At 43.2% G+C, this 21,377-nt stretch overlaps 1 protein-coding gene across 2 annotated transcripts in view; it reads right to left on the reverse strand.

The window, feature by feature from the left end:
* Positions 1 to 7,804: 7,804 nt before the first annotated feature.
* The window catches only part of C5 (complement C5), a 171,513-nt gene continuing 157,940 nt past the window's right edge, over positions 7,805 to 21,377 (reverse strand). For both annotated transcript variants that reach the window (XM_077479159.1, XM_077479158.1), the window contains exons 37-41: positions 19,634 to 19,720; positions 19,446 to 19,535; positions 15,861 to 15,944; positions 9,486 to 9,624; positions 7,805 to 8,109 (exon numbers count right to left, since the gene is read on the reverse strand). In XM_077479159.1, coding sequence (XP_077335285.1) covers positions 7,974 to 8,109; positions 9,486 to 9,624; positions 15,861 to 15,944; positions 19,446 to 19,535; positions 19,634 to 19,720 — 536 coding nt within the window. In that variant the 3' untranslated portion in view covers positions 7,805 to 7,973. The remainder of the gene's footprint in view (positions 8,110 to 9,485; positions 9,625 to 15,860; positions 15,945 to 19,445; positions 19,536 to 19,633; positions 19,721 to 21,377) is intronic.

Consider the following 21,377-nt stretch of genomic DNA (forward strand, 5'->3'; position numbering starts at 1 on the left):
GACTTTTATCTACAGGAAAGCCTATAATAAGGCTTACCTGTAGGTAAAAAAAAATCTCCTAAACCTGTACGGTTTAGGGGATATTACCCTCGCAATGCGCCGCTGACTGCAGCGGCGCATGCGCACAGGGGATTCTCGGCTGAAAGCCCGGCAGACGCTGGACCCTGCCCGGAAGAAATCGCATGCACGGGAGTGACGATATCGCAGCTCCGGCCACTCACAGCGCCGGAGCTGCGATAACCGGAAGAAACGCAGAGGGAACATGTCAGCTCCCTTTGCCGTGGATCGGGCCAGATGTCGGGGCCTCGTTCTAAGGTAAGTATTTCATAATGAGCTAGTATGCGGTGCATACTAGCTCATTATGCCTTTTCCTTTGCAGGTGGGAAAAAAACAAAAAACACATCAGCGGGTTTACAACCACTTTAAATATGTTGCCATTTTGTATTATTAACAAAAAAGCACTCTTATGCCGCGTACACACGATCAAATTGTCTGGCGTACTTAGTCCGACATACAATCCGACGGATAATCCGGCGGACTTTCTACCAAACGGACTTGGACACACATGGACACACAGAAAGTCCGGCGTTTGCTAGAGCGATGACATACAGCACGCACGGCGGGACTAGAAAAAGGAAGTTCAATAGCCAGTAGCCAATAGCTTCCTTTTTCGTACTTGCTTCTGAGCATGCGTCATTCTTAGTCTGCCGAACTAGCATACTGACGAATGTATTGTCCGCTGAAACCCAAGTACGACGGGAAGATTGGAGTGCAAAATACTTTCTTAGTCCGCCGGACTTCACACTAGAAAAGTCAGCTGAAGCCCACACACGATCGAATTGTCCGCTGAAATGCGTTTCGGCGGACTAAGTACGCTAATCATGTGTACGCAGCATAATTTAATCTGAAGCCTCTATTTGAGGAATAAAAATCTCAAACCCCAATCTGGTTTGGGTACTTAGTGGTGATTGTAACATTACTAGTGCAGAGTGATGCATTTCAGCACAATGCACTGCTTCTTTTTTTCAACTTAATGTCACTGCACAGCAGCGCGGTACCCTCCAGTGCAGTGCAGGAAAAATACAGACATGCTGAAATTTTCTGCACTGTATTGCATTGTACATCACACCAGCGTTGCGTGAATGGGCACATAGGATCAGTTGTCTTCTATGTGTCTCAGCCATGACATGCTGTTATCCGGGTGTGGAAAAAACACAGGTCACTGCAAATAGCATGTACAAGCCCTTAAAGGTAAGCAATTTAATAATTATCCCTCACAGTGGTGCTGTACCCTCAATTCAAGGCTTAAAGCGGTGTTTCAGCCCTAACATTTATTTTTAAAAGTCAGCAGCTACTTTTGTTTCAGCTGCTGACTTTTAAAAATAAATGTTAGGGCTAAAACACCGCTTTAAGCCTTGAATTACCTTTCCAGGGTGCCCGCGATGTCGGCCGCCGAGGCTGACATGTCCCTCGACTCTCGGGTCCCAGCGCTGCCATTCCAACTAAGGGAAACAGGCAGTGGAGCCTTGTGGCTTCACTGCCCGTTTCCTACTGCGCATGCGCGAGTCGCACGGCGCTTTGTGAATGGGACGCGCCGTGTTAGGGAACACACAGTTCCCAGAACACAGTGCGCCCCATTACCCAGAAGACAACGTGGAGGAAGAGAAGACCAAAGATCACAGAGGAGCAGGAAGAAGGCAGATTAGGAAGACTGCCTAGCAACAGGGATTTCTGGACAGGTAAACATTTTTTTTTTCACATTTTTTTAAAAATATTTTTTGAAGAATATTAATGCTTTTTTTTTTTTTAGTCTGGCCCTCCACTTTAAAGTGGTTCTAAAGGCTGTAATTGGCTCCCGCTGCTGTCAATCACAGCTAGTGAAAAACTAAAACCCAAAAGTAATACTGCGCTATCCAAATATAGCAGCTAACACACTAAAATGGATATTTTAGTTCAAACAATGTAAACAATATGCAAAGTGTAGCGCTAAAAAGAAGAAAATGAGTGCATAAAGCTATACAACAATTTTACCCATACGTAAAGAATCACATGGGTATTGGTATTTGGTATAACATAAACCAAAATAAAGGTGTGTCATCCACTTCAATATGCACTTGTGCACGGAAATTATTATACATAAAACCATGAATAAATAAACCTTGTGTGTAAAATATCAAAACAATTGACGAAAAAGATTTTTTTTTTAAATATAAAAAGTCCTTTTGAAAACTGAAAGATCCAGTCCCAAATGTGCAGTTGAATACCAGATGAGCCGTCCAATCACAGAAATCTACCATGCAACCACCCGTGTGCCGGTACCACCACCTTCATAGATGTAGGCTTACCAGATGATGTTGACCCAAACGAATATATATTCTAAGGGTCATGCATGCTTGTTATGGTGACTGGAAGGAAATAAGCCTCCCAGGTCCTGGATTGTCAGATTCAATGTAGGAAATTTCTTTTCCAAAATGGATGGATGTATACAGATTTTCTCCAATTATCAAAAACGCCCAATATCAACGGAATGCATATAGGACAAAAGGATAAGGCCATATAGCGTAATTCCGTTTAAAATATATTTATTAAAAGAAAAGTAACAAACTTACATTTATGTAGTTACTAAAGCGCTTTTCAATGTAAAATAGGCAGTAGTGGAGTCCTCCCATCGCGTTTCGTCCTCATAGACATCGTTTTTATATTTTTTAAAAAATATATTTTTTCGTCAATTGTTTTGATATTTTACACACAAGGTTTATTTATTCATTGATTTATGTATAATAATTTACGTGCACAAAAGCATATTGAAGTGGATGACACACCTTTTTTTTGGTTTATGTTATACGAAATACCAATACCCATGCGATTCTTTACGTATGGGTAAAATTGTTGTATAGATTTATGCACTCATTTTCTTTTTAGCGCTACACTTTGCATATTGTTTACAATCACAGCTAATGAGCCAATGAGGAGAGTGAGGGGCCAAGACATGGCTCTGTGTCCAAATTGACACACAGAACGGTGGCTCAGGAGCGTGCTCTATTGCAAGCAGCTTGCTCTGGAGGAACTCAACAAGAGGGAGGGGCCAGAAGCACCAGAGGGGGGGGGGGCCAAGAAGAGGAGGATTGAGGTTGCTCTGTTAAAAACTACTACACAGAGCAGGTAAGTATGACATGTTTATTTATTTTTATAATTTGCCTTTAATATCACTCGAATTGCTTGTTTAGGTCTAGTAGTGGAACAATAAAAGCCGATTTACTTACCTGATTCTCAGCCCTTCCGCCATGTTACTGCATCATCTTCTCCCCCACGGTCCAGCTGTTTAGGATCCTGACATCATCAATACCAATGTAGGGTAAGTAACCCTGCACTGGATGCATTGATGTCAAGAGACAGTCCACCTCTGGAGCCTGGGGGGGTGGGGGGGGGGGGGGCGCTGCTATAATATCTTATTTAGTAAAAACATTTGTATCCAGCAACCTGAATGCCCGTTTTGTGCAAACAAAGGTTTTTTTAAGAAGTGTAACTGCGCCAATAACTGTCTCTCTGTTTCTACTCAGCGTACTTGGTTATAATACAGAATGTTTTTCAGCTGAGATAAAAACCTTAAAGAGGAAGTAAACCCTTCCAAACAACTTGGACCTATAGGTAAGCCTAGATTAAGGCTTACCTGTAGGTCCAAGCAATATCTCCTAAACCTATATGGTTTAGGAGATATTTGCCCGAAAATGGGCACTGCTGTCTACGGCGCATGCGCCGTAGACAGCGGCGCGCAGGCGCACTAAATGCGGCAAATCCAAGAATGGATTTGCCAAATTTGTCGACTCCCGTGCGCATGCGCGGGAGTGACGTCATCGCGGCTTCGCCGTATGACAGCAACGGAGCTGCGAGGCGCGACTCCCGTGCGCATGCGCGGGAGTGACGTCATCGCGGTTGCGTCGCTGTCATTGGTCGGAGCTGCGAGACGCCACCAGCAAGATGGACGCGGCGGACTACAGGGATCAGCGGCGACTTCGCTGGCTCCTGTGTCAGGTAAGTGACACATAATGAGCTACTATGCGATGCATAGTAGTCCATTATGCTTTACCTTTGCAGGGAAAAAAAGAGGAAGTAAACCCATCAGGGTTTACTTCCTCTTTAAAGGGATTGCAAAGTTAATAAAAAAACATGTTATACTTACCTCCACTGTGCAGCTCGTTTTGCACAGAGTGGCCCCGAACCTGCTCTTCTGGGGTCCCTCGGCAACTGTCTCTGCTTCTTCCCGCAGGTACTTCTCACGTTCATGCGAGCTCCCTCCCATGGTGAGAAGCACCTGCGGGCGCGCTCCCGTGATACAGCCGGCGGCTATAGCCGCTCGCTGTATCACACGGCCCCGCCCCCCCGGCGCTCCGCGTCAGTGGATGTGATTGACAGCAGCGCGAGCCAATGGCTGCGCTGCTTTCCATCCATCCACTCCACCCAATCAGCGGCCAGGCTGAGTGGCGAGGAAGGACGGCGGGGGCGAACGCGGGATTTTTGAGGGGTGAGGTAAGTAAAACGGGGGGGGGGGGGCTGGGGGCGCCGGCACTGTCAGATGTTTTTTCACCTTAATGTATAAAATGCATTAAGGTGAAAAAACATTTACCTTTACAACCCCTTTAACTGAGAAATTTGGGGTACAGCTGAGAGACAAAAGGTATTGGTTTATCACTGGTAAACAAAAAGGCATTGGGGTATGATAGAGGGATAGAGGGAATTGGGGTACAGTAGAGTTTTGGGGTATAAAAGACAGGTCGCTCCTCCGTCGGTCGCCCGCCAGGGCGCTGCTGGGGCGCTCGCAGGGGCCCGACCTGGAATAGTGGGAAAGATTGATTGTGGATTATGGTATGACAGAGGGACATTGGTGTACAATAGAAGGATAGAGAAAGAGTTGTGAGGACCATACAGGAATAGAGGGTGGAATAAAGTAAAAGGACAGCAGGGGATTGGGCTATAATAAAGCAAAAGATGGAATGTGGGGTACAACAGAAGGACAACAGAAGGACAGAGGGGATACTGGTGTAAAATGAGGAATGAGAGGAGGATGTGAGCAAAATATAGGAAGAGAGTGGGGGTACTGGGGTATAATAAATGGTCATAGGGGGACTACAGTATAATGGAGGGGTTGTGTGGTCCTTGCAAAGGCAGCCAAAAGTTGTTCATAAATAATTAACCACAGAGACGTATACATAGAGGGGGAGGGGGAAGTTTGTTAAGCGGAGTGGCCATTTACATATATCTTCAGTTTTGAACATTTTTGGAAATTGTTCAAAGGATGGCGCAACGGAGTTTACAAATGTGAACTTTCCTTGGCTTCCCAGCCAAACTGAAGATACTGCCACCTAGAGGCAAATGACAGATTGTTATTTTTTAAAAGATTCAGATTAACATCTTTAACCACATCATAACGGAAGTTGTTTTTGCTTTTGTTCGGTATTCATTATGATTTTTAAGTTTTGAAGGATTTTTCCATGGAGGATTGTATCATTTAAAAAAATACAATATGCTGTTCTTTCGTGCGCTTTACAAAGCTTGCCTGCCCATTACAAGCTGACCTGATATTTATTAAGCAATTTATGTTCTTTGTACATATACACAACATTATTGTTTCTAACACAGAACCCTTCAAGCCAAACTTTTAGTACAGTAATGGTAATAAATATTGCACTTTACAGTAAATTAACTGACAAAGATCCCCGTACCAGACACGCCTGTAGGGCAAATGTGCAGATTTCAGTGATGGCAAGCAAAGCTTTTGCTGCCTTTTGATACCTAAATGACGCACAAAATACAGATATTGATCAAGTTTGATAATACATCCCCATATCTGAAAAAAAAATTAACAAAAAAGGTTAAAGAGGAATTGCAGTCTGCTCACATAATTTGTAATAAAAACATCTTTGTCATTCCGAAGCTTCCCTCCAACCACTTTGCATATTATTTTATATATACTGTGATTCTGTGCTTACCGAATATGCTGCAGAAATCTCCCTCCACTGTGGCTGGCTGCAACCATTTTAACTGTGGGCAGCTGAAGCTGCTGCCTGTTCACTTCCTGGATTTACACAGACACACAGGAGGCACACCTCCAGCTCTGCAGCCCTGCAGCTCTCATTGGCCCTCTTATGACTCCCCCCCCCCCCCCTGCTTTCCTGGCAAACTCTCACGAGAGTGAAAGACAGAGCTGTGCGTGATTTGATAAGCCTAGGCTTTTTACCAGATAAGAAACAGGAAGTGGGCTGTATAAGGTATTTACTGGCAGAAAAAAAAATGTTTTACTATCCAAAGTTAAAACAACAAGGGCAGAAGATTTAATAGATGGAAAGTTGAAAAAATGACTGAAGGTCCACTTTTATCTTTACTGTCTATGATTGGGTGATTGAAGTGAACAAAGGTGTCCCTTATTAAAGCCGGCCCTAGACGGTTCAGTTCAGCAGGAACACGATTTTCTTTCCTGCAGCCACAGGTTGAAGGGAAGACAATTATTTGATTCCCCCATCAGTCAGTGTTGATGGGGGAATAATTGCATCCTATAAATCCAACATGCTGGTTGTACATACATAGTTACATAGTTACTAAGGTTGAATAAAGACACCAGTCCATCCAGTTCAACCTGATTCACATGGATCCCTACCCTCAAGGAGCCCACAATCCAAGGTCCCCATTCGTATACTAGGGCCAATTTTTTATGGACAGAAGCCAATTAACCTGCCTGCATGTCTTTGGAGTGTGGGAGGAAACAGGGGTACCCAGAGGAAACCCACGCAGGCACATGGAGAACATGCAAACTCCAGGCAGGTAGTGTTGTGGTTGGGATATGAACCGGCGACTCTTTTTGCTGCTAGGCAAGAGTGCTGACCACTACACCACTGTACCGCCCCCAAAGTCGATCAATGGATTGACTTTGTTACAATCAGCCTGCCCATACATGGTATGAATCTCAGCTGGTCCCTGCTGAACCAGCAGAGATTCGAACCATCAATGGCCAGCTTTAGGTACAGCCAGTATATCAGATTTTTAGGATGCGAGAATGCCAGTGGCTATACCCATGAGCAATAATCACTGTGTTCTCTGGCAGGAATGGCTCTCTGTGTGTCAGGGCTGGCTTAGCCCTTCCTCCTCTGGGCTGGCCGCTCAGCTGTTGGCTAATTGCCAGCTCCCTTCTCTTTCCACAGTTACCAGCTGTTCCCGATGATGCTCTTCTGACCTGCCTATTTAAAGCCTTCCAGCTCACTCTTTCCTTTGCCTTCGCATTGGTCACATCACAAGGAACCATCTCCTGCTGTTTGTTTCAAGACTGGCATTCTGACATCCCTTCTGGTTTCTTATCCTGCTTGCAGTTGCTCTCCTTGGATCCCTGACTTCTGGCCTGGCTGATTACCCGATCTGGTTAATGAACTTTGGACTGGCTGACTACCCGATCTGGCTACTGGACTCCAGCTATGCTTGACTTTTTTTCTATTTACCTTTTTATTTTTATTAACAAAGAAGTGTGATTTGATTGTACTTCTGTCTCAGTCTGTTTCATGGTTCCTGACACTGTGCCCCTCCCACCAGTAGAAAACAATTGCTCCATGGGATGGATTCCCCCATCAACACTCACCCTTGGTTGCAAGAAAGAAAATCACACCATCTATGGCTGGCTTTACTAGGCTTCTGAACATTTACTCTGTGAGAGTGACTTTTTACTCTTGAATCTGTATGTTTGTCGTCGGCCATCCCCCCAACACATTGTAAAGATAACCCGATCTGTGGGCCCATAACAGAATGTGGACTGAAACAAGCGTTAGAAACATTTATCTTTATTATTTATACTGTCCGATCTGATTTGTTTGCAGATAGAATACAATAGATGAATGGTTTGTACCAAGCTATAGAAGAACAAAACAGAGAAAGTGAGATAGGTATACAATATAGTATACAATATAGTAACTCGTCAGGGTGTGTAAAGAAGGTTACGGACATCCCTCCAGCAAAATACTCTCTGTGAAGCCCTCAAGCAAATCCACAAAAGGCTTACACTGCCGGCTGGTACAAGATGCATCTGGCCACCACTCAATCCAGCAATTGGAATCCAGCGGGTACTCATACCTGCAATATTACAGATAGGAAAATGGGTTCAGTTTAGCAAAGCTTTATATAGCAGAATCAACCCTCTTTCATAGTGCAGGACACACACTTTAGATCCATAACAATAAACAATTCTGAAACGCTTTTGAAAAATATGCTGTGCGGCAATGACCTTAGAGCAACTCCAAACTGTCATTACCACTAGAAAATGTTAGTGACCACAGTGGGTGTCAGCAGTTGCACCCACCCCACATCAGAATGAAGACCTTGGAAGTACAATGGAGAGACTGCAAGCAGGGCCGTCTTTAATATTGATTGGACCCTGGGCAAAACTTTTCTTGCCCCCCCCCCCCCCATGCAGCTTTGCTCTCCACATGCTCTGAGACATACAATAAATAGCAGCTAGACTCAAAATCAGTTTACTGAACCAGATCAGGTATCTATTGCAATTGGTTGCCAGAGGCTACAGTGTACCATTACCGCTCACTGACTGGTTGCTAGAGGTTACAGCACACATTACAGCTCACTGGTTAGTTACTAGAGGTTACAGCACATGATTTCTGCTTGTTGATTGGTTGCTAGAGATTACTGTGGATATGACCTTGGGGGGCATGATATACATATCAATGCCGCTGGCTGCCGCTATTTACATATAAATGCTGTCGCTATTTACATATGAATTCCACCACTATTTACATATGAATTCCGCTAATTTACATGTAAAAACAGGATCTGCAGGGTAATCATCTGTACACAACAATAGGGCAGAGCTGGACAGCAGTAGTAGCAGCATTTCACACTGAGATATCAGGACACAGCACAGGACTAAAACCTCAAGGAACAAAGGAATTTAAACCGGGATAGTTGGCAAGTATGAGGCAGCTGCTTTGGGTCCCACAACAATGACAGGGCCCAGGGCAGTTGCCCCTTTTGCCCTGCCTTAAAAACGGCCCTGACTGCAAGGACCAGATTGTGTCTAGGTCCAGTGCTAATATTCTAAGCTTATTATGCCCTATGTATGTGCCACTTATTCAGGAGGTTGAAACCCGTCTACATGCCTGTTCTACAGTTTGTTAGATAAGGAGGTGGTTTGAGAATGAACATACCAGGGAGATCACACCACCAGAGACCCCAGAGATATAAGAAACCAGCAGGTTAAACCTGTAACTGATATATCACTAACCCCTTAGTCAAATCAAGGTCATTCAAAGTTCTTGTGTGACTTCTCTCTCAAAAAAGGATGCCATGCAGCAGGTGGCGGACAGACAGCACTGATAGGGCTGCCATGAATAACACTAGAGGGAGCCGATATCCAAATGTGAATTCAGAGCAGACAGTGGGGAGAAAGGTCTGCAATTATGCTTCAGGTATTTTGGCAAAAAAAAAAAAACACCTACTTGAACTCTCGATCTTCCCGGATCTGGATTCCGTCTTTCCCCATGATCAGGTACTGCTGTCCATTCTCTAGAACAAATTTGCTGCATGTTTTCTTCTTTATGAAGCGAATCTGTTTATTTACTTTGATCAGTGCAGTGACTGAAGGTGGAAACATAAATGGCAGATTAAGTGCTCAGGAGCAGACATGGGATGCCTCAGAAAAACATATTCTGTAGTGATTGATATGGCTGGAAATGGCATTAGGATAGCAATGCTATAACCAATAATATGCTGCAATGAGGACAAAAGATGGACTTAGGTTGAGTGGTATTGTGTGAAACTTTTTTGTGACAAATTGTATCATCCAGTACTATCAATGAGTCACTTTGGAAGCTTAATACATCAGTCCCGTGATCATATGATGTCTCTATATTATTTCCTTCAATTGTCATTAGGACAGATAGGTATAACAAGAAAGGGGGGGTTATTGCCAAATTATTGGGAAAGAGCTAGTTTAGGTCCACATCCCTAATACCATATGTAACAACTAAGTTACTCAAAAAATTGGACTTTAATGGACCAGAAATGCTCAAGGAGTAGGGAATTTTATAAAAATAATAATTTATTACAAAATGTCAGCAAAATTATACAGTTGACACACATGATAGTAATGAGAATGCACATGAAAGACAAACAATACAAATAATACAAAACAGGAAGAGGAAAGCCCAGATCGACTGTCAGAGAGACAGAAGAAATCCAACGCGTTTTGACAAAAGAGGTAGAGGTCTTCTTCAGGTTAAGTGGGCTGACATTTTCCAGATCAATAAATACAATCTATAATATCAATAGATACAAAATTACAAACGCATTTCAAAGTTCATAATAAGATATAACTTATAGGATAAAAGTTATAACAGAAGAACAGAATGTGCAAGCAGGTACCGTATCCATACTGACCTCATGTGTCTTATGTGTCAATCAAAATAGATTCCTAGATCAACAGATAGAAGGAGACTAGAACGCCATTAGAATGCCACGTAGCCAAAGCAAGAGGAAAAGCTGAGCAGTGGCCCCATGACAGACATGTTCGCCTAAACCTGCCTCCCTAAATGGGGCCTGAGCAGTGTCAAAGGAAGATCCAACAAAAGTCTAGGTATATGCAAAAGCAAAAAGAAAACAAGAGGTGGGGGGGGGGGGGGAGAGAGAGCTCAGTAGGGCTATGGAAAACCATAGACAAAAATGTATACAAATGTGTATACAAAAACATTAAAGAGGGCAGCCATCGGAAATGGGAGTAGATTAGACACATTGGGTGCCAATACAGAAAAAAGATACGAAAAAGAAAGAGGGAAAAAAGAAAAGTAAAAGTAAATAAACTAAAAATGTTGGAGAAAAATCTATATGTAATTATATTATAATGGCAATTGACACGTATGGTCCATATGGAAACCCAACTACATTGATGACTATAAATATAATTTGTCAGATAACTGAGTAACTACACATCACACAACACAATTGATAGACCAACAAACCAATATTGCATATATTGTCAAAGATGGTGCAGATCATTTTTACAAAACTTACACACATGGGGGGACTAGTGTAGTAACAAATAAATCTGAAACAGAACGGTTAAGGGAGTTAATCATTTTCTGGACCACCCGAGACGAATCACTCCAAAAGGGGCTTAAAGGATATTGTCTCGTTTAGGCCAGGAAATGTGGTAGCACTGAGTTTAAAGAGCCAGGGTTGTTCACGTTGCAACAGTGTCTTATTCCAGTCCCCGCTTCTAAGACCTGGGTGTACTCTATCAAGTATTAAAAATTGGATCCGTGGGAAAGAACTTCCATGGAATTGAGTCACACGTCGACCAAGTGGCAGATCTGGATTGCATGATTGCATGCTACGAATATGGCAATATGCTCTCTGCCAGAATTCCATTTTGGTCTTGCCCACGTAAAAACAGGAACAGTCACACTGCAACAAATAAACAACGCCTTGTGTTTGGCAAGTAGCATAATACCTGGGTGTGAATTTAACCCGACTGGGTAAATCTGGGTATGTGGAGTTGTTCCTATATTGACAATACCCACACCCCCCACTTCGAAAGGTACCCAGCCGTTTGCATGGATCCCTACTGCCACCTTTATACTCACTTGAGTCCAGTTTGTCTCTCAAAGACCTCTCCGAAATGTAAAAAAACGGATACTGAAGAACACAACATCCGGGCTATCTAGTCATGTGTTAAGATGTGCCAATATTTGTTAATCATTTTCTTTTAAATATTCCTACTGGTTAGAAAACCGAGTGATAATCCCAATAATGATTTGCGGGCAGCGCTGGGACCCAGCGTCACGGTGACTGGATACACCTGGGTCGGCGGCGTGGTGCGGTGGGGGGCCAATCATGTTGCTGCATCCCGGAGGCCGCATTTAATGACATCATTCGCCACACCTCCCTCTCTCATTATGGCCACTATTTATAAACAGGAAACCTCACATGCTCCTGGTAGCTCCTTGGAGACATGAGGAACTGCCACACCCTTGACATCAATAAAGTTTACCAGGTATGTGATATTTTCCGCTGTTTGGGGCTTATTATCCTTTAATTTCTGTGTACTTTTTGATTAATTTTCTGGTCCCTTGGTACAATACAAATTTACAATATTTTTTGATTGTAGGTCTGGATGCTGTTTATTTAGCCTTTCCTTGGATACTTGTGAGCATTATTTGCTCTCAAACCCCAAATGCGGCACAGCCTTGTTCAACTACCAGTGGTCCTCAACAGTGGGATCTGTCTTTGTGCTATGGAGCAACTTCCATAGTGATAGATTAATCTTACAAAACCTCAAAATGATAGGTATGCTTATCATTATCACCTGCTTGGACGACATTACCAAGTGTCCATTGTTTTAGTGTATTAAAGACTTTGTTTTTTAGTATGATATTTTATAGTATAATCTATTGACTATTGGTTTATTTCTTTTATTTTTTCTTTTGCATATACCTAGACTTTTATTGGCTCTTCCTTTGATGCTACTCCCTTTTGGGAGGCAGGTTCAGGCGAATACGGGGGGATCTGTCATGGGGCCACGGCTCACCTTTTCCTCCTGCTTTGGCTACATGGCATTCTACTGGCGTTCTAGTCTCCTTCTATATGTTGAGCTAGGAATCTATTTTGATTGACACATAAGACACGTGAAGTCAGTATGGATACCTGCATGCACATTCTGTTCTTCTTTTCTAACTTTTATGCTATAAGTTATGTCATATTATGAACTTTGACATGCGTTTGTAATTTTGTATCTATTGATAGCCCACTTACCCTGAAGAAGACCTCTACCTCATTCATCGAAATGCGTTGGATTTCTTTTGTCTCTCTGACAGTTGATCTGGGCTTTTCCTTTTTTGTATTATTTGTATTGTTTGTCTTTCATGTGTATTCTCATTACTACCATGTGTGTCAACTGTATAATTTTGCTGATATGTTGTAATAAATTCGTATTTTCATAAAATTCCCTACTCCTTGAGCATTTCAGGTCCATTAAAGTCCCATTTTTTGAGGAACGTAGTTGTTACACTTAGGACAGATAGGGGTTTATTTACTAAAGCTAGAGAAGACAAAATTTGTCACAATTCTGCAGAGGAACCAATCAGCTTCTAACCAAACAGCTTGTTTAATTAAGCTTTAGCAATAAAACCTGGAAGCTGATTGGTTTCTCTGCAGAATTGTGATTCATTTTTCCCTCTCCAGCTTAGTAAATAAACCCCATAGTGTCAGTAATCTCAGCTGAGAGGGAAAGCAATTACATTGTATGTAGTTTGGGTGAAAGAGTAAGGCTCGGTTCACACAGGACGCGGCACGACTTGCAGCGCCGCGACCTGCCGAGACCTCAGCGGCGACTTGCAAAATGACTTCTGTATAGAAGTCAATGCAAGTCGCCCGAAGTCATGCCAAAAGTAGTACAGGAACCTTTTTTCTAAGTCGGAGCGACTTGAGTCGCTCCTCTTAGAACGGTTCTGTAGTACAGAGCGGAGCGCGACTTGTCAGGCGGCGAAGTCGCCTGGACGAGTCGCGCCTGTGTGAACCGAGTCTAAGTATCAGCCTCCAACCGATTTGTACAGGATCAAGTGGTAAACAAACATTAAAGTATAACTAAAGGCAAAACGTTTTCTTCAGTTTTAGATGGAGTGGGGATTCATTTGAACCCCTGTCAGGTTTTTATTGCTGTCTGTGTCTTCATTAGGGAGGTTGTCCCCAGAAAAGTAATGGAGGGGAAATCCTCCAATGGGGACACTAGTTCTGGTGACCTAGGGGTCCTCAAGGGATTCCTTTAATTTGCAGAGATTTGCTAACACTTCCTGTTTTGGCTATGGGACAGGGAGTGAATGTAAATCTCTCTAATGGGGCACAAATGGTAAAAAATACATCAACAGGGGTTATACCCCACCCTTGCTCTATCCAAAATGAAAACAAAAAAAGCTTTGCCTATAGTTCTAATTTAATATGGACATTTCAGCATCCATGGTGATAGAAGCCCCCTTAGGCTGGGTTCACGCTATTGCGAATTAGATGCGGGTTAGCAGGAGATTTTGACCGGCTCTCTATAGAGCCGGTTCACATATCTCCGCTGGGGATCTGGTGCGAATTTGCACAGGAGTCCTGTGTGTCTTTTGGTAAATTTCAGGTACGAATTCAGCCAAAAATTCAGGCTGAAATTGGAACTGAACCAGTGAACAAGGGCGCACTGGACCCCTGTTCTGAGCCACATGCAAAGATAGTGTGAACCCAACCTTAAAGTGGGGTTCCACCCTAAAGTGGAACTTCCGCTCATCAGAACCCTCCCCCCCTCCGGTGTCACAGTTGGCACCTTTCAGGGGGGAGGGGGGGTGCAGATACTTGTCTAAGACTTCCGGGCATAGACTCCCATGGGAGTCTATGCTGTTTCCTGTCCCGGCGCGCTGTCTGCTGGGACACACACAGGTCCCAGAGACAGCGCAGACCATTCCTATTGCGTTGCGCGACTCGCGCATTCGCAGGAGGGAACCGGGAAGTGAAGCCGCAACGCTTCACTTCCTGATTCCCTCACCTAGAATGGCGTCGGCCTTCGACTGCTGACATCGCTGGACCCTGGGACAGGTGAGTGTCTATTTATTAAAAGTCAGCAGCTGTAATATTTATAGCTGCTGGCTTTTAATACATTTTTTTTCAGTAAAATCCCTCTTTAAGCCTCATACACACTATCAGATTTTCTGCTGATTTTTGTCTTCAGATTTACCAAAACCATGTAGTGCAAGGGCCGGCATGATTGCATACAAATTGAAAATCCTAAGGTTTCATAGTTAGTAAGGGTGAATAAAGACACCAGTCCATCCAGTTCAACATGAGTGAGTGTCTACAATTGTCCCTGTACATTGCACACTCACATTGGTCCCTACCCTCAAGGAGCCCACAATCCAAGGTCCCCATTAATATACTAGGGTCAATTTTGGACAGAAGCCAATTAACCTACCTGCATGTCTTTGGACTGTGGGAGGAAACCGGAGTACCTGGAGGAAACCCACGCAGGCACAGGGAGAACATGCAAACTCCAGGCAGGTAGTGTCGTGGTTGGGATTTAGATCTTACTGCTAGGTGAGGGTGCTAACCACTAGACCACTGTGCCGCCCTAATATTTGACCTCATATCATATGGTTTTGGTAAATCTGAAGGAAAAAAACAGCAAAAAATCTGATAGCGTGTATGGGGCTTTAATCTCAACTGAAGACAATATTTCCTACGAGAACTAAAGGGTTCTTATTTGGGCTAAAAAATGTCCGCCATGTGGGTAAGTCTTTTCCTTCAGTGTAATGAGTAAGCAGTGTGTATGTGGAAATCGGTGTGCAGACTTTGCAAAATGCACATTTACCAGGGAAACCACCTAAGCAGAGCCTGGTTTAGGAAAATCTGATCACTGCTAGTCATCCGGTTAGAATAAAAACTTTGGGAGAAGAGACCAAAATGAGTGTTGTCTCTCAAATACAGGAGGTGTGTTACTGGCCAGATCAGCAGATGAAAACAGAAGGAAAAAAAGACAAAGAAAAGAAAACTGAATCAGCCACCACAGCTAATGTTTGTTAAGCTGCAACCTAATACATTTTTGGTTTTGGGGTTTAATACTGCTTTAATAATGTGGAATGTACGTTCTTCTGTTAAGAACATTAATTATCAAACTGTTATGGGTAAAGCTCTGTTTAAAGCTTGTGGGCGGCTATGTTGAGAAGATATGACCAAACTTAAAGTTGGCTAAAAGTCGGCAGAAAAAAAATTGATTTTCATAAAATGAATGAAACTTTGTTATTGAGTATCTCTTTTGCTTTCTGCCCTGCTTTATAGCCCGATGTTCTCACCTTCCTTGAATATATCCAAGACCGTTGCTGTATATTTCACAAAATCTCCATCTTCATCCGACCGGACAATCTGTACTTTATATACTGTATGAAAAATTAATAAAAAATAAATAAATTCTAACTCAATGAGGATAACAGTGTATGTTAATAATTCTAGTAGTTGTGTGTTTGGGTTCTGGGTTGGCCTTGGCAGATGTTTTATGGTTAGACATGGTAATCTGTATCAACATTGGATAATGACGTGTGCTTTGGTGCTGGCTATTGGAATTTTACATTTTTTTCCTTAAAGTACTTGCTCCTTAACACCCTGCTAGGATTTTTCCATGTGATGTGGGTATAGGGATGAGCCGAACACCCCCCTGTTCGGTTCGCATCCAGAACATGCGAAAAGGCAAAAAATTTGTTCGAACACACAAACACCGTTAAAGTCTATGGGACACGAACATGAATAATTTTAAAGGCTTATATGCATGGTATTGTCATAAAAAGTGTTTGCGGACCCGGGTCCTGTCCCAGGGGACATGTCTCAGTGCAAAAAAAGTTTTAAAAACTGCAGTTTTTTCCGGAGCAGTGATTTTAAGAATGCTTGAAGTGAAACAATAAAAGTGTAATATTCCAGTCTGACAGCAAAATGACATTTCTAAAGCAAAAAAAGTCATTTAAAACTACTCACGGCTATAATGAATTGCCGGTCCGACAATACACATAACAGTTCACTGATAAAAACGGCATGGAATTTCCCCTTCAGATCTGGTATGGATTTTAAGGGGAACCCCGCGCCAAAAAAAAAAAAATGCCATGGGGTCCCCCCAAAAATCCATACCAGACCCTTATCCGAGCACGCAACCTAGCAGGCCGCAGGAAAAGGGGGGGTACGAGAGAGCACCCCCCTTCTGAACCGTACCAGGCCACATGCCCTCAACATTGGGAGGGTAATTTGGGGTAGCGCCCCCCCAAAGCACCTTGTCCCCATGTTGATGGGGAGAAGGGCCTCATCCCCACAACCCTTGCCCGGTGGTTGTGGGGGTCTGCGGGCGGGTGGCTTATTGGAATCTGGAAGCCCCTTTTAACAAGGAGACCCCCAGATCCCAGCCCCCCCGTGTGAATTAGTAATGGGGTACAAATGTACCCCTACCATTTCACAAAACAAGTGTAAAATGGGGGATATGGGGGTTCCCTTGTTAACCACTACAATACAGGGCACTTTTGCCCCCTTCCTTCCCAGCCCAATTTTCAGCTTTCATCGCTCTCGCAATTTCAATGACAATTGCGCGGTCATGCTACACTGTACCCAAATGAAATTTTTATCATTTTGTTTGTACAAATAGAGCTTTATTTTGGTGGTATTTATTCACAACTCCGGTTTTTATTTTTTGCGATATAAAACAATATTTTCTTTTTTAAAAGAAATCCAATAAAATCAAATTTTGTCATAAAATTAAGCCAAAATGTATTCTGCTACATGTTTTTGGTAAAAAAAAAATCCGTTAAGTGTATAATAATTGGTTTGTGTGATCACGGACATATGTACGCAAATGATCATGTACATATGTGTGCAGGTAATCATTGGGACATGTGATTTTAGTGGGACATATGTTTTTTTATTTGGGGACATGTCTTTTTATTATTTGGGGACATGTGTGTTTTGGGGACATGTGTGGGGACATGTGTGTTTTGGGGACATGTGTGTTTACACTGTGTGGTGATGTGTGTTTACACTAGACTAGTGATCAGTGAGTAAAAATCTGTAAAAACAGCTCATACTCACTGACCACCAGCCGGCTGCAGCGATCTGCTCTCCTCTCCTCAGCGACGACTTCCGTGTGAGGAGAGGAGAGCCGATTACCTAGCAACCGGCTGTTTGTTTTGATCACATGAGGGCTGTGATTGGACACAGCCATCATGTGATCAGGAGGGCCAATCACAGAGACCTCCTGCCGATCCGAGATGCGTCGTGTCCGGGTGACACGAGCACATCGGGATCGCGCCGCTGCGCTGGCACACGCGCGTGCGATCCCCCTCCTTCTGAAGAACGTTCCTGAACGTCTAGTCAGAAGGAGGCGGCTCCCACCCGGCCGTATATGTACATTGGCCGGGTGGGAAGTGGTTAAAGGGGGCTTCCAGATTCTGATAAGCCCCCCGCACCGCAGACCCCCACAACCACTGGGCAAGGGTTGTGGAGATAAGGCCCTTCTCCCCATCAACATGGGGACAAGGTGCTTTGGGGGGCTGCTACCCCAAAGCACCCTCCCAATGTTGAGGACATGTGGCCTGGTACGGTTCAGGTTCTCTTTTCCTGCGGCCTGCCAGGTTGCGTGCTCGGATATGGGTCTGGTATGGATTTTTGGGAGGACCCCACGCCATTTTTAAAAAAAATTTGGTGCAGGGTTCCCCTTAAAATCCATACCAGACCCTTCAGGTTCAGGGGGACCCCCATGCATTTTTTTTTTTATATTCGACTCGAACATAAAGCCCATCCCCTATGTGGGTATAGTTCCTTTGGATTGAGGTTTTCCATCTGCTGACAACAATGCACATTTGACCACTCTATAATTTGAGGGTCCACTCTGTCCGGTAAGGGGAATTGCCTTATCACAGTGGTGTTGTGTGGTTCAGTTATACTGAAGCTGGTGCTAGGATATTCCTTCTTCTCGCTGGCTTTTCATAAGGACGTTTTTACGAACTGTTAGCCCTTGTACACACGGTCGGACATTCCGACGGAAAATGTCTGATCGGACCGCGTTGTCGGATAATCCAACTGTGTGTGGGCTTCATCGGACTGTTTCTGATGGAATATCCGACGGACAAAGTTTTAGAGCTGGGCTATAAAACTTTCCGACAACATGATCCGATCGGACTTTGTCCGATTGTGTGTAGAGAATTCCGATCGGACAAAGTTCCACACATGCTCAGATCAAATTCCTAGACCAAAGCTATTGGCTACTAGCCTGAACGTAGTCCCGTCGTAACAAAATAACGTCATCACGTTACGTACGATCGGATTTTCCGACAACTTTGTCCGACCGTGTGTGTGCAACACAAGTTTCGGACAAAATCCGTCGGACAAAATCCAACGGATTTTGTTGTCGGAATGTGCGACCGTGTGTACAAGGGCTTATATAGTCTTACTTTTTATCAAGCGCTGCATGTTATCTAGATATATGTTCATAATTTATTGATATAACTTGCAAGAAAGAAAATCTACACCTGACCTGAGATTAATATGTTATCAAATGATTTTCTGGAATATCGTGACAGAGTACCTATATTGGTGGTGGGTTGGGGGACACAAAATTGTTTATTACCTTTTTACTTGGTAGACAACCAGACATTGTCAGTAGACACCCCCAAGTAGGCACCCCCAGAACTGCCCTAGTCTGACAAGCCAGCTGGCCTTGTTGAAGTTTTAAAAACAGTCCATCAGTCACTCAAAATAGTGAAAAATATCAGTGGTAAAACAGCATTTCTGCCACTGTGTGATATATTTACTCCCCTACATATCTGATGTGTGGATGTAAAAGCTGCTTTAACAGCTGATGATATAGTGCAATATAGGCATGTATGCCACCCAACAGTTGTTCTCACCATAAGTGATATCACTCTTGCATGCCACATTCTTTCTTTCATCCTCTGTGGTTGTTATGTCCAGTTTGGTTTTCAGTTTGGGACATTCACCTGCAAAGGACAGTCAGGAAAAAGATTATAACTTCTAATACAGAATGGGCTTTGTGTCTTGTGTATTTCTTACAGCTTCTACTTAAAGAAAAAATTACCTTCTATACATTTACATGTTTCCCCTGTGCAAACTTTCACCAGATTGTCATCGGCATATGGGTTGTAGAAGGCTGTACACACCTGATCTAATACCACAAGAAAAAGAGAGACGTAGCAGGAAGTGATGGAAATCAGATTATTCAATCTGGCAGTTCATACGGTAAAAGTAATGTGGAAAATGCAAAGTCCCCTTTCATCAGACCTAAGTGGTCTGAGCACTTATGACAATATGCACAATATGATTTGTTACTATACAGGCATACCCCACTTTTAACCACTACAATACAGGGCACTTTCGCCCCCTTGCTTCCCAGCCCAATTTTCAGCTTTCATTGCTCTCGCGCTTTCAGTGACAATTGCGCGGTCATGCTACACTGTACCCAAATGACATTTTTATCATTTTGTTCGCACAAATAGAGCTTTATTTTGGTGGTATTTATTCAGTACTCAGTTTTTTATTTTTTGCGATATAAGCGCAAAAAAAGCGGAAATTTGGAAAAAAAACAATATTTTCTTTTTTCTATTTTAAAAGAAATCCAATAAAATCAAATTTTGTCATAAATTTAAGCCAAAATGTATTCTGCTACATGTTTTTGGTAAAAAAAATCCGTTAAGTATATAATAATTGGTTTGTGTGATCACGGACATATGTACGCAAATGATCATGTACAGATGTGTGCAGGTGATGATGGACATATGTGTGCAGATAATCATTAGGACATGTGATTTTAGTGGGACATATGTGGGGGACGTTTTTATTATTAGGGACATGTGTTTTTATTATTTGGGGACATGTGTGTTTTGGGGACATGTGTGTTTTGGGGACATATGTGGGGACATGTGTGGGGACATGTGTGTTGTGGGGACTGTGTTTATACTGTGTGGTGTGTTGTGTGTTTACACTAGGCTGGTGATCAGTGAGTAAAAAGCTGTAAAAAACAGCTCATACTCACTGATCATCAGCCGGCTGCAGCGATCTGCTCTCCTCTCCTCAGCGATGACTTCTGTGTGAGGAGAGGAGGAGCCGATTGCCTAGCAACCGGCTGTTTGTTTACATCACATGACGGCCGTGATTGGACACGGCCGTCATGTGATCAGGAGGGGCAATAACAGAGCCCTCCTGCCGATCCGAGATGCGCCGTGCCCGGGTGACACGAGCACATCAGGATCGCGCCGCTGCGCGGGCACGCGCGCGCGACCCCCCTCCTTTTGAAGGATGTTCCTGAACGTCCTATCAGAAGTAGACGGCTCCCACCCAGCCGTATATGTACATTGGCCGGGTGGGAAGTGGTTAAGTACACAATGGGGTTTATTTACTAAAGCTGAAAAGTGCGAAATCGGGCTCACTTCTGCATAGAAGCCAATGATCTTCCATGTTTTATTACCAAAACTTAATTGAACAAGCTGGGTTTAGAAGCTCATTCCTAAAAGACTCAATAAAAATTGTTGACAATAATGGACTTTTTAGGCATAAATATAACAGAAAAAGGGGGGAAAAAGATAATTTTAAAACAATTTTTATTTTTCTAAAAAAAACAACAAACAAGATCTCAATACTTCCTGTCCTGTCTAGCGTATTAGAGGTACATCACATTCTGTATATATTCCCGTAGGTATCCAGCATAGGGACATTAAGGAACAGATGACCATCAATACAGAAAATAATTTGCATAGACAGGATATCAACTAAGAATCAGCTCAGAGATATTTAGATGCTCTACATGTTTCGCGTTTATCATAACG

This window comes from Lithobates pipiens, unplaced genomic scaffold (assembly GCF_037356315.1).
Source record: "Lithobates pipiens isolate NorthernLeopardFrog02 unplaced genomic scaffold, aLitPip1_a1.2 Scaffold_14, whole genome shotgun sequence".
Classification (NCBI taxonomy): domain Eukaryota; kingdom Metazoa; phylum Chordata; class Amphibia; order Anura; family Ranidae; genus Lithobates; species Lithobates pipiens.